The sequence below is a fragment of the Oncorhynchus clarkii genome, chromosome 4 (assembly GCF_045791955.1).
Source record: "Oncorhynchus clarkii lewisi isolate Uvic-CL-2024 chromosome 4, UVic_Ocla_1.0, whole genome shotgun sequence".
Classification (NCBI taxonomy): Eukaryota; Metazoa; Chordata; class Actinopteri; order Salmoniformes; family Salmonidae; genus Oncorhynchus; species Oncorhynchus clarkii.
The window spans coordinates 15,428,776-15,440,912 of NC_092150.1; the positions used below are offsets into that span (position 1 = coordinate 15,428,776).

Here is a 12,137-nt window from a genome sequence, read left to right on the forward strand (position 1 = left end):
AGAAAAGTAACAGTGTTAATTGAGATGAGGATACACCGGACTGGAATATGTTGGAATGGTAACATAATGAAGACGTCTTGAGCAACCATTGACAATATGTATGGTTATACAATAGAGTTGTGCTCAGTTGGTTAAAGTTAGACTCTGATGTGTACAGCTTGGGTTTGGCTTGCGAAGATCCATTTTTCACAAGGCTACAGGGGTCGGGGCTTGGTAGTGTACTGAGTTCCACTCTAAGGCTACCATTTAGAGAAGGCTACCATTTAGAGAAGGCTAACATCTAGAGAAGGCTACCATCTAGAGAAGGCTACCATTTAGAGAAGGCTACCATTAAAATGTTTTCAATCACAGCTTCAATGACCGATGACTACCATTGCAATCAGGGTGGGAAATGTCCTCTTTGGTCCACCAGTCTCTGGTGGATGCCCTAATTTTACCAGCCACTCAATTTGTTTACCAGATAAATAACAGAAAAAACGGTACCCCATCCCGCTTTCACCACTGTAGCATTGAGATGACACACACACATGTTGTTGTTGCTTTTTACCATGTGGGCTTTGGAGACATTTTGTTTTACTACTCCCAAATGCTCTGTGTGACCACCCTCCAATGTGGCTGGTAAGAATAGACATTCTACCAGCCAATGCCAAAATCTACAAACATTTGGCTGGTGGCTGGTGTTAATTTCCCACCCTGATTGCAATCCAGTCCTCCCTGCAAATAAGATTTGAAGTAACTCTTAAAATGATAGCCTCATGCCTCCCCACAAATGTAGCAAACTTATTTTTGTTTTATTATAATTGGTATTGTTTTTATCTCAAATGGTCCCCACACCCCCCCAATGGTCATGCTGCTCCCCCTTTTGTCACCCCCCCCCCCCCCCAACTCCAATGGACATGTATTTATTCATCATTGCTACAGTTATGATTTCTGTGTCTATTGTTGTTGTTGTTTATTACTATTATTATTATTTTCATTCTTTCATTCTACTCAGTCCTGCATGTTGGAGCTCGGAGCCTAAGATTTTCACTGTACCCTGCAATCACACCTGCAAACCTGTCCATGTGACAATTAAACACTCTGAATCTAAATCTGGCATACATGTCTTTCTGAGTTGAGGAAATTACAGCGTCAGACCCTAGTGCAGCAGACAATGATCTCCCCCTCCAAAGCCAAATCCTCCCCAGCCTTGAGACAGGCCCAAGAAGCCCAGACTGACCTACTCGCAGCTCCTGTCCAAAGACAGTCCTCTCCCCCAGGGCGGAGCAATTCCAGCGGCCATAGCGGAACTGGTACTGACACTCATTGATGCCCAGCTGGGCGCCCTCCCCCACCACGATGATGGCATCCGGGCGGCTCTGGCAGATGGCCCTCTGGCGAGGAGCCAGCCCAGGGATCTTGTTGCAGATGATGTTGGCACCCAATGCCACCACGGAAGACAGGGCCCTATGGATCGGGAGGTAACACACACACACACACGCACGCACACACACACACACACACACACACACACACACACACACACACACACACACACACACACACACACACACATAGTCAGTCAGTGCTACTGCAGGATAGATTACATGGACTTTAGGCCTCTCCAGACCAGGAATAAATTAAACCAAAGCCTTGATGAGCATTCCTTAATTACACAGTGCTGTTTTACAAAAAATATTAGATTTTAATGGATTAGAGGTGAGATAAAAAGAGAGCATCTGAAACCAATATCTGACGCTGCATAGGATTGTAAAACAGATCCAAGGCAGAAAATGACATTGTGTTTATTTTCTTACTGACAATGCCTCTCCGCATTGGTTTGGCTCGTGATCGTAGAGAAATGAGTTGGGAGTTTTGCGTTAATTTTTAGGTAACATGGCTAGAATTGTTTCCAGGGATGAGGGAGCTGGGCAAGCCTTGCACCGGCACAACCGTGCCTTCAATTTGTAACTGGGCTTCTCAACCAAGAGGTCACACACAACTATGTTATCCCCACGAATTTGAGATTGATCTGTTTAAAGCATGCATGCAGTGTACTGCACCGCCTATAAATATATTTCCTGTGTGAGATTTCTTTCCTTTATCCACATTTTGATAGCTATGCTACAGTATGCCTGGCTAATAGCAAGGTTTCCGACACCAGCCTCTCTGCAAGCCCAATGAGGTGCAAGTCCTCGAGGGTTAACCCTAGATCAAGCAGCCATTTAACCCATGACATGACATGACACCTTGGAGCTTCTGCTCCTCAGAGGCTGTTCTGTAGCACCTCTGATCACCGCCTTGGGACTTAATATCATCCCTGTTCCTGACACATGTTGGATGGGTTTGGAACAGTCATGTACCAGAAAACAGACGGCTAAACAAATGGGGTTATTTCTCTATCAGATGGTTTATTGCCATCCAAACCCTGCAGATACATGCCTTTCAAACATGTCAGTAGGAGCCGTAAAAGAGCATGAAGACGAATGCCAGCTTTGATGTCTGACGTAGGCCTTCAAGGGCTTTACCACAAGCAGGGCAGGCTGATGCAGGCAAGTTGTGTGTCAGCGAAAAACGACAGTAGGGGTAGAGAGAGAGGGGGGAGGGAGAGAGAAAGGGGAGAGAGAAGGGGGGAGAGAAAAGAGAGAAAGGGGAGAGAGAGGAGAGGGAGAGAAGAGAGAAAGGGGAGAGAGGGAGAGAAGAGAGAAAGGGGGGAGAGAAGAGAGAAAGGTGAGAGAGGGAGAGAAGAGAAAAAGGGGAGAGAGGAGAGAGGGAGAGAAGAGAGAAAGGGGGAGAGAAAAGAGAGAAAGGGGAAAGAGGGAGAGAAGAGAGAAAGGGGAGAGAGGAGATAGGGAGAGAAGAGAGAAAGGGGGAGAGAAAAGAGAGAAAGGGGAGAGAGAGGAGAGAGAAAGGGGAGAGAGGAGAGAGGGAGAGAAGAGAGAAAGGGGGGAGAGAGAAGAGAGAAATGGGAGAGAGAGGAGAGAGGGAGAGAAGAGAGAAAGGGGGGAGAGAGAGGGGGAGAAGAGAGAAAGGGGAGAGAGAGGAGAGAGGGAGAGAAGAGAGAAAGGGGAGGAGAGGAGAGTGGGGGAGAAGGGAGTGTGACAAAGAAAAGAGGGAGAGAAGAGAGAGCGGGGTCGACTGCATTTTGTGGATTCCCCTTCAAAACGATTATGGAACAAAACCATACTGCCCCTCTGACTCAAACAACCCAAAGAGTGAAAGAATATTGATTGTAAATTGGTTATGGCCAACCATGTTCATCTTAATTGTTTGGCTCTCTCCAGATAAAAAATAAACCTTGAATGTAAAACCACATGACATGTTGAAATTAAACCAGAACGGCAACCAGTCATCTCTGGAAACAAGAAATACTTCTGTCTAATTCAGGATCGTTGGTACTTCATCTGCACTAGAGGATGTACTATCGATGTGTTGTGGGTAAGCTTCAGTTGCAAAAGTTGTTTAAAATTCTTAAAGATTCAAACATTTAAGCCCAGTGAACTCAAATGAACTGCAAAGGATTTCATTAGTGCAAAAGAGATGATTCAGTCATCCCTGCTTGCTTCAAAACTGCTGTGCATCCTAAGCAACATATACCTCTCTGTTTTTCATATCCAAAACCATATGATAAATTAACCTCACCCATGCTTTGATCTTTGCAAAGATAACATAATCACCATGCAGGCGTAACGAAATCAGGTGCATAATCAAAGTCTGGCAAATGCCATTAGAAATCTCTCAAATGTCATTCAAAATCTCAGCTTCATATCCATCCAAAACTGAAATTGAGATATAAAGCAAATAATTTGTGAAGCACAGAGCACTAAAATAACTCTGCATACCTCTCAAACCTGTTGTTCCTTGATGTCTACCAAACAAAACCATCCAAATGCTCCACCAACCTTCTCTACTGTAAAACAACCCCCATGGAGTTTGTGGTTTAAATGTATGTTGGAATCATATACTGCATTATGCTAATGTTTATGAGGTCAGGTGCACTGCTCTAGCAAGGTAAACCGATGCTCTGGATTACATCACGTGACACAGTCAGGAGAACAAAAGAGTTTGGCAGACATAGATCCCAAATATCCTATAACAACAATAACAACAGTAATACCTGTGTGTCGCGTCTCGGTCAGCAACGAGTCACTGTGCACCTCACTGACTATTAAAGTGATTATGAGGAGCTTAATGATATTGCTATTATTCTCCTGGGTAATAGTATCCTTGCCATTTCCAGCTGCCAATTCCCAGTATCACTGTCTAACATGGGCTTGCAAAAGCAGCAGACAATGCAAAACAGAGTGTTCCTCAGTTAAGCTGTTAAATCCCTGCATCATCAAAGTGCACAAATGCGATTCTGTTTGCTTAGTGACAACTCTGTGTGCCCAGTAGCAGTTTGCGACAGGGAGCACTGCAATAGACACAGCTAGGAGCCCCATTGCCTGCTCAAATTAGATATTGTGAATATGTGTTAACCAAAGAATGTGTTAACCAAAAATGTGTTATCCGGTCTTCATGTTGAAAGTGTAAGTACTTTTGGTAAAGGTTTTTAAAGAAAAAAAAAGATCTACAATATATACTAAACAAAAATGCTGTATAAACGCAACATGTAAAGTGTTGGCCCCGTGTTTAATGAGTGAAAAAAAGATCTCTGACATTTTCCAAAAGCACAAAAGTTTATTAGTCTCAAATTTTGTGTACAAATTTGTTTACATCCCTGTTAGTGAGCATTTTTCCTTTGCCAAGATAATCTATCCAGCTGACAGGTGTGGTATGTCAAGACGATGATTAAACAGCAGGATAATTACACAGGTGCACCTTGTGCTGCATGGGGACAATAAAAGGCCACTCAAAAATTGGCATGCTGACTGCAGGAATGTCCACCAGAGCTGTTGCCAGAGAATTTAAAGTTAATTTCTTTACCATAAGCGCATCCAACGTCATTTTAGATCATTATTTCAGCACATCCAACCGGCCTCACAACCTCAGACCACGTGTAACCACGCCGCCCCTGGACCTCTGCATCATCTGAGATTAGCCACCCGGACAGCTGATGAAACTGAGGAGTATTTATGTAATAAAGCCCTTTTGTGGCAAAAAAAACTATTTCTGATTGGCTGGGCCTGGCTCCCTAGTGGGTGGGCCTATGTCCTGTCATGTGAAATCCATAGATTAGGGCCTAATGCATTTATTTAAATTGACTGATTTCTTTATATGAACTGTAACTCAGTAAAATTGTTGAAATTGTTGCATGTTGCGTTCATATTTTTGCTCATTATAGAAACAATTCTGCTACCAGAAATGTACAGTAGGCTATGTAGGGATGTTAACTATAGCAAATCCAGTGATTCCCACAGTGTATTATTGTCCAGGCAAAATAACCTTCCCACAAACCTTCCATTATAAAGTGGTGGGTTGGATGGGGCTACAGACACACCAACACACACACACCTATTCCATCAGAAAGAATGCCTTTGATATGACACAGCATTAAGCTCACAGGTATGTCTCACTGAGAAATAAGATGTCAGACACAAAGTGCTCCAGTGGCAAATTGCTGGAATATCAATTGTGAAACGAAATTAAGCTGTTTTGTGGAAATTTACGATATCAATGAATAATATTTACCTTAAGTAAAAACAAATAGTTCTCTAATGAAAAGCTTTTAAAACTTGTGTAATATATGTAGGCCTATTTGAAGGCAAGATAAATAAGTAGAACAGCAAAGGAGCTCGTTTTCATGTCTTATTCCACGTTGATTTTATTAGGGTTTAATAAGGTAAAAACGTAGTTCTAAAGTTCCCCGTTTTAAAAACGACATAATGTTCCTATTTGGTGACGTGGTGCAATAAAGGCAACTTTAAATGTGTGATTGACCTTAATTGAATATTATTTAATTGAATTATAGCGTACTCTGACTAATCCCTCTGTGTGTGGATGATTTATTTGTCACCCATGCAGTTCACCAAATGTCAATGTGAGTTTAACACATATAAACATTATTTGCACATGTAACGAGAGAGAAAGGAGCACCTTGGAGGATGGGGATCACAATCCTCTCTTTTCTTTTTCCACTTTAAAAACATCCTCATCCCTAAAACCTATTTCATTTTCTGTACTGTAATTAAGCATGTTTAAATTACAAATTCAAACAATGGTATGTAGTTTATAATGTGCAAATCCATACTAAACATAGGCATAGCCACTTTTAACTGCAACCATGAACCACATATATTTTAACATCAAGTTTGGGGTCTCCAGTAACATCAAGTTTCGGGTCTCCAGGATGGATTCAAAGTATGGTTCAGTAATTATTTTTAAACCGAAAATAAAACGTTATCTTGCGAGAGCAACTGATTAAATGACGCAAGTATTATGACTAGTGTCAATCACGTGCTTACATGTCAGAGACCGATGTTTTACAGCCACTTTTCCAGATGTGGCTTTAAATTATACCTTAGTAGATCTGCATAAAACCATGGGTGATGTAATGCATAAATCCGAATCCATATCCACATCTGTGACAGGTAATAATCCAATGCATGCGTAAAAGCTATTCATACCTTCGGGGTTTGCTAACATAGGGGGAAAAATGAAATAATGTTCTCTCTCCATTTAATTGTCTTGAACATCTCTGCCACTCTGTGGCCAAATGAAACCGTGTCCAACCGTCATTACAATGTTGTAAGGAGGATTTGGGTCTTTAAGAAGAATAAATAGACCTAACAAAAAAAGTATTTATATTACCTCATCAGAAGCAAGTCCTGTGTTACAACCTGCCCATAAAATAGGACTTCGGGTAATTGACATCGACGTAAAACTCGATCCGTTATTTACCACGTGGACCGGAGGGATTCCCCAGCTACCTGAAACATACATGTATGCTTTGATAACGAATAGATTTTGAGTATAATTTTGTCATTTTAAACGGTAACGTCTTTAGAACACAATCGAATGTCTGGAAATACCCAATATTCAATCAAATTCGGTGCGTAAAATGCACACCCAAGCAGAAAAGCGCTGACATCGAAATAATGTTGGAATCTTCATTTTGATATACCCTAGTTGTCCTATATTCAACGATGTTGTATGTTCTATGTTCAAACCGTTTTTAGTAGGGACGTACACTGTGGAAGCAAACAACCATACCTTAACCAACAACCTGCGCCAATCTTTCAGAGAGAGATTTAACAACAGAATTATCCAACAAGTATCTCGAAAATTAAATTCATATAGGCCTACTCAGTATGTCTTTGAACACAAAAGCACACAAGTGAGCTAACTAAGGGGCCCGTTGATTGGGTCAACTTACAGGTAGCTCCCACTCGTAAGGATGAGGAAGATCTGTGGATAGTAGACTGATAGCAGTACACTGCGCGACGAGAATATGATCATGATGACATTGAACAAATGGCCGCTTTCTGATGGAGTGAAACGAAATAATGTGATAAACTCCTTTTTAATTCCTTGATGTCGCTCGTTTTAGTTCCCCTTTGCTCCAAAATCAAACAGCTGACTCCCGGTTTGCTGCGAAGCGTTTGCGGTGCTCGCTTGAGTGGCGGTGCTATGCAGCTCCTAGCTCCCAGTCCCAGGGCCGTGAGTGTGCAGCGGGCGCGGAGATTGGCTCTGTCATCTCTCAGCGGTAGAGGCTGTTACAGAGTGTGGTTTCCGAGCCGGAATGATGATGGTTTTAGGGATTTTGGATGGCAGAAAAGTGCCTTTCTTCACTCTCATGAGAGTCGTGGCTGCCATTGGGCAGAGAGACACTGCTATCCGCCCACTTTTGCGCCACAACAGGACCATAGGGTGATAGTGATCCGCTGCAACCCTGGAAAGCTGTATTTCATTCATCAAATCAAACTCCAAAGTAAACAAACACTGGCGCACTCACCGACGGTTTCATCTTTAGGCCTACTGATTCACACACACATCATCAGGTTGAAGAAAAAAAACGTCCGTGCGTAATGGCGTAAAGCAAATATATTAAATTGTATTGCAAACATTTTATCCAAAGCTTGTTAAAAAAGTTAATGTGATCATATCGTTATTTAATTAATAGACATACATTGTGAAAAGCCTAATAACTAACTGTATATAAATTATCAATTGATATGATGTGTTATTAATGGCTTCAGTCTATCTATAAAAGAGTACTGCAGGTTAAGGTGTTAATACCAACAAGCTCTCACAGTCTCACTGCAGAATTAGACGTTTTAATACTCAGGATCCGCAAGGTGCATCTTTGCGTTGAACCCAGTGAATGAAAGGCTCCGTCTGCACAATCGCTTCAGCCCAACGTGATTTCACTCGTCACCTGCAGACTCCACTTATTGTGTGTGAAGAGGTCATCGTGAAAGATTTTCCCAGGCTGATGGAGGGAGTAGTAGGCGCGGGAATGAGCTAACTGGTTTGGCTTGATGAAACCATGAGATATCTGGTGACGCTTCACTTGGAGTGATTTTCCCTGTTTGAACTGTTTAGATATGAATACCTGTGGAGGTTATCCGTTAGGCCAATTTCACTCAAGGATCACAGCAATGGAACGAGCTGGGGAATGACACCTGTTGTTTTGATAACTGTGACATGGCTATGGATTCTTGTATGAGGAGCAACACTAGTCTGAAAGTCTTACCTCTGTTGAAATAGATGTGTTTTATTACAATTTTTTATGAACTGGTTGCATATAATTATTCTCTATGAGGTATGGCATCTCTTCTTGTTTTTGCAAACACAGAACATGTATAAATCATCTCTCTTTATGCATCAAGGTGAGCTATTGCAAAACAGGTAAAAACTCAGTCTAGGCTGTGGAATGTGGAAATACAACTCAACCAGGCTGCCGCTATTAATGAAGGTATGCAGCAGTGAGCCGGAGCGGTGGAGACAGACAGCGGGTCAAATTATCTCCCTATAGAGCGACAGACCAACCAGACTCTGAGCAGAGGAACAAAAAATAAAATTGAATATGGATTAATCTTCTTTGGGGGTTTTTGCAAACCGCTAAATAATTGGACAGCTTTTACGCACGCGTCCAGCAGTTGTCCCTGATGGCTATGGGTGTCAGGTTTATTTGAACACTGACATGGACGGAACACACTGAGTTTTTTTAGTTAGTTTGTTATATGTCATTTAGGTCAAAAGGGCAGGTGGGTCGAATTACTGCCCGAATTACACTGCATTTGTATACATTCAGAATATCCATAGCCGTATGTGGTACAGCGTGTTGTAGGCTATATTTAAAATAATAATACACACAACAAAGCAACATAAACATATTGACAGTTGCAATAAGTACATTTACACTTACCCAAGCCTTAAGTAGATGATGCCAAAACACAAGAAGACGTAAAAACTCCACCTTCGGAGGGGTCTGTGCACGATCATAACCGCTTCTGGGACTGGCCATTCACTAGAATGAAATGGTCACGCTTATGTTCACATTGGCAACACTACAATACCTAACCTTTCCAGATGCAGATAGGCCTGTAACTTCTGTTTTCCAAAATGTAAAATCTAAACACCTTTGAAATATTTAGCCGTCTGAAATCCATTGTCAACGCGTCACAGGTGAGAGTCGCAGAGTGATGTTGATCCAAAACGTGCGTGTTAAAAAACGAAACACTTATGAGAGTGAGAGAGAGGGGTCGATGAGAAAGATGAGTTCTCGAGTGAAGCGTTCTTATATTTCGTCCTTTGTATCAAAGTAGGGCAAGTTATGTATTCTCACTTGTTCTTGCTAGCGCCAGGTACATTTACACCCGGTGCAATGTCCTCCTTTTCAATAGAATCTCGTCTGTATTGAAGCCGTGACACATCGGTTGCAGTTCCTCTCCCTTGACGACATCTTAAATTCTTTCCATGTAGCTGCAGGTACTCTAATACAGGTAAGAAAAGTTCTATCCACGCCTCCTCCTTTGAACTGGTATGGATATGCAGGGCATGGGACGGGCTTCGGGGTTGAGCTGAACACGTGCAGTTGTTGTACAGTAACACACAGATAGCCGAACCGAAACGGCCTTATATACTGTAGGCTAGTTGAGGTTGCAACCTTGGGTATTGCCCACCAGGAGATAGACTTTCCTCATCAAGTAGCCAATCAATAGTAGCGGTTAGTCCACCAGTTTACATTGTGACTAGTGAGCAGAAGAGTATTCTGCATTTAATTCGTATAGCAACAAAAACAACTTTTATGGCACATTTTGTGAATTATAGACAATATGTAAAGCTCATTAGGGAAATGTATTTCTTTTTTTTCGATAGATCAAATCATAGGGCTCGTTTTCATTACATACGCGACAGATTTTCCTACTATAATGAATGCGTTTTAGAACAATTCATAAAAATGCCTCCTTGAATGTCTGTCCCCTGGGGTCCCTTCCTGCTGTATAATACTCCCCCTGGTGGCTAAAGGAGACAACTGCTGTCTTACTGCCAGAAGTCTTCTGTGTTACTGTACTGTCCTAAATGATGTGAGTGGGTGTGCCTCTGAATGTGTTTCTGACTGTGGGTCAAGCTAGGTCTTCTAGTTATATCACTACTCTTTTCACATCAAGATGCCATCACACTTGACATTACAGACAGTTTGGTGGCTCATTTCATGTATATTTTAATATGATGTGTGCCTGAGTATTCATTAGAAAGTGTAAATCACCATCAATATGCAATATGCAAATGTATTTAAATTGAGTTTTGTTAATTTCTGTATTTTTTTGTTGCATTTGAATTGTTTAAATGACAAAGAAATGTAATCCATTATTCAAGATTCCATAAGATTTTATGAATCATTAATGCTCTTTGTTAAAACAGCACATAAACTGTAAGTCATACCATATTTGAATAAAACTATCCGCATGAAAACATCTAAACTGGAATAATAATGACAGTTTAAACAAAAATGACAGACATGACCCATCTCTGTGCTGCTGAGAGTTATTGTTAACCACGAGAAACAGACAAAACAGCAGAAACCTTTGTTCCAAGACATCCTTGCTTTGTGGTTTCCAGGCATTTTCCTTCAAAACATGTCCATCAAAATTCCAGATGGATTTTTTGAAATAATGAACGTCAACATAAAGACCCAGGGCGACATAAAAATACACGTATTTGATGTGTCCCTGTAAAAGATGGATTTGTTTCTCTCTCTTCAAACATAACTCTTGGTAGAGGCTGTATGGGGATGGTCCTGTTTAGTTTAATTAAAACGTTCAAAGGAGCTCCCATGTTTTATTAGGCCCGGTCCTCAAAGACCAGGGACAAAATACGTCAGCGGCATTTGTCACCCGCCACTGTCATTGCAGACAGACATGTCACACACATAGGCCTACACACACACAGGCACACACACATGCACGCACGCACGCACACACACACACACACACGCACACACACACGCACGCACGCACACACACACACACACACACTCATGACACTGTGGTGGCTGGCATGTGGAACATCTTATGACATAGTGTTTATAGTGTTTATTCTACTTTAAAGAGCTTAGGGAACAGGAGCAGAGATGAGAGCATTAGGGACAGGGAGGACTCATCAATCAAGCCAAGTCCTATGCCACAGCACACAATGCAGTCAGTTGTTTCAAGCAGAAAACTCTAGTGATACTCATGTGATTGTAATTAATTAGATAATTAATTAAGACAGTTAAGACAGTTGCAGACAGTGAAGAATATTTAGATATTGATGATGTTCAAATTAGTTACATATTTAATGTGCATAGTGTACATAAATAACTTGTACAAATAGTAAATAACATAAATAGACTACTAAAGCAATTAGGCCCGGGGGGGTTTGTGGTATATGGCCGATATACCATGCTAAGGGCTGTTCTTAAGCATCACGCAACGCGGAGTGCCTGTATACAGCCCTTAGCCACAGTATATTGGCCATATACCACAAACCCTGAGGTGCCATGTTGCTATTATAAACTGGTTACTAACCTAATTAGAACAGTAAAAATACATGTTTTCACATACCCGTGGTATACGGTCTAATATACCTTGGCTTTCAGCCAATCAGCATTCAGGGCTCGAACCACCCTGTTTATAGAATGCTTTAGAATTGAACCTAATACTTGCTTGTAATTGTAGACTGGGAAGAATTGACATTCGCAATCATCCCCTATCTGCAAGCATGACCAATGG

At 41.5% G+C, this 12,137-nt stretch overlaps 1 protein-coding gene across 2 annotated transcripts in view; it reads right to left on the reverse strand.

The window, feature by feature from the left end:
* Positions 1-9,476, reverse strand: part of LOC139406497 (protein Wnt-7b) — a 45,160-nt gene extending 35,684 nt beyond the window's left edge. Inside the window, exons 1-2 of one of the 2 annotated variants that reach the window (XM_071149148.1) lie at positions 9,290-9,476; positions 1,220-1,446 (exon numbers count right to left, since the gene is read on the reverse strand). In XM_071149148.1, coding sequence (XP_071005249.1) covers positions 1,220-1,446; positions 9,290-9,366 — 304 coding nt within the window. In that variant the 5' untranslated portion in view covers positions 9,367-9,476. Of the gene's footprint in view, positions 1-1,219; positions 1,447-7,294; positions 7,596-9,289 lie in introns of those variants that run through there. The other variant, XM_071149146.1, reaches the window with a different exon arrangement.
* Positions 9,477-12,137: the final 2,661 nt, after the last annotated feature.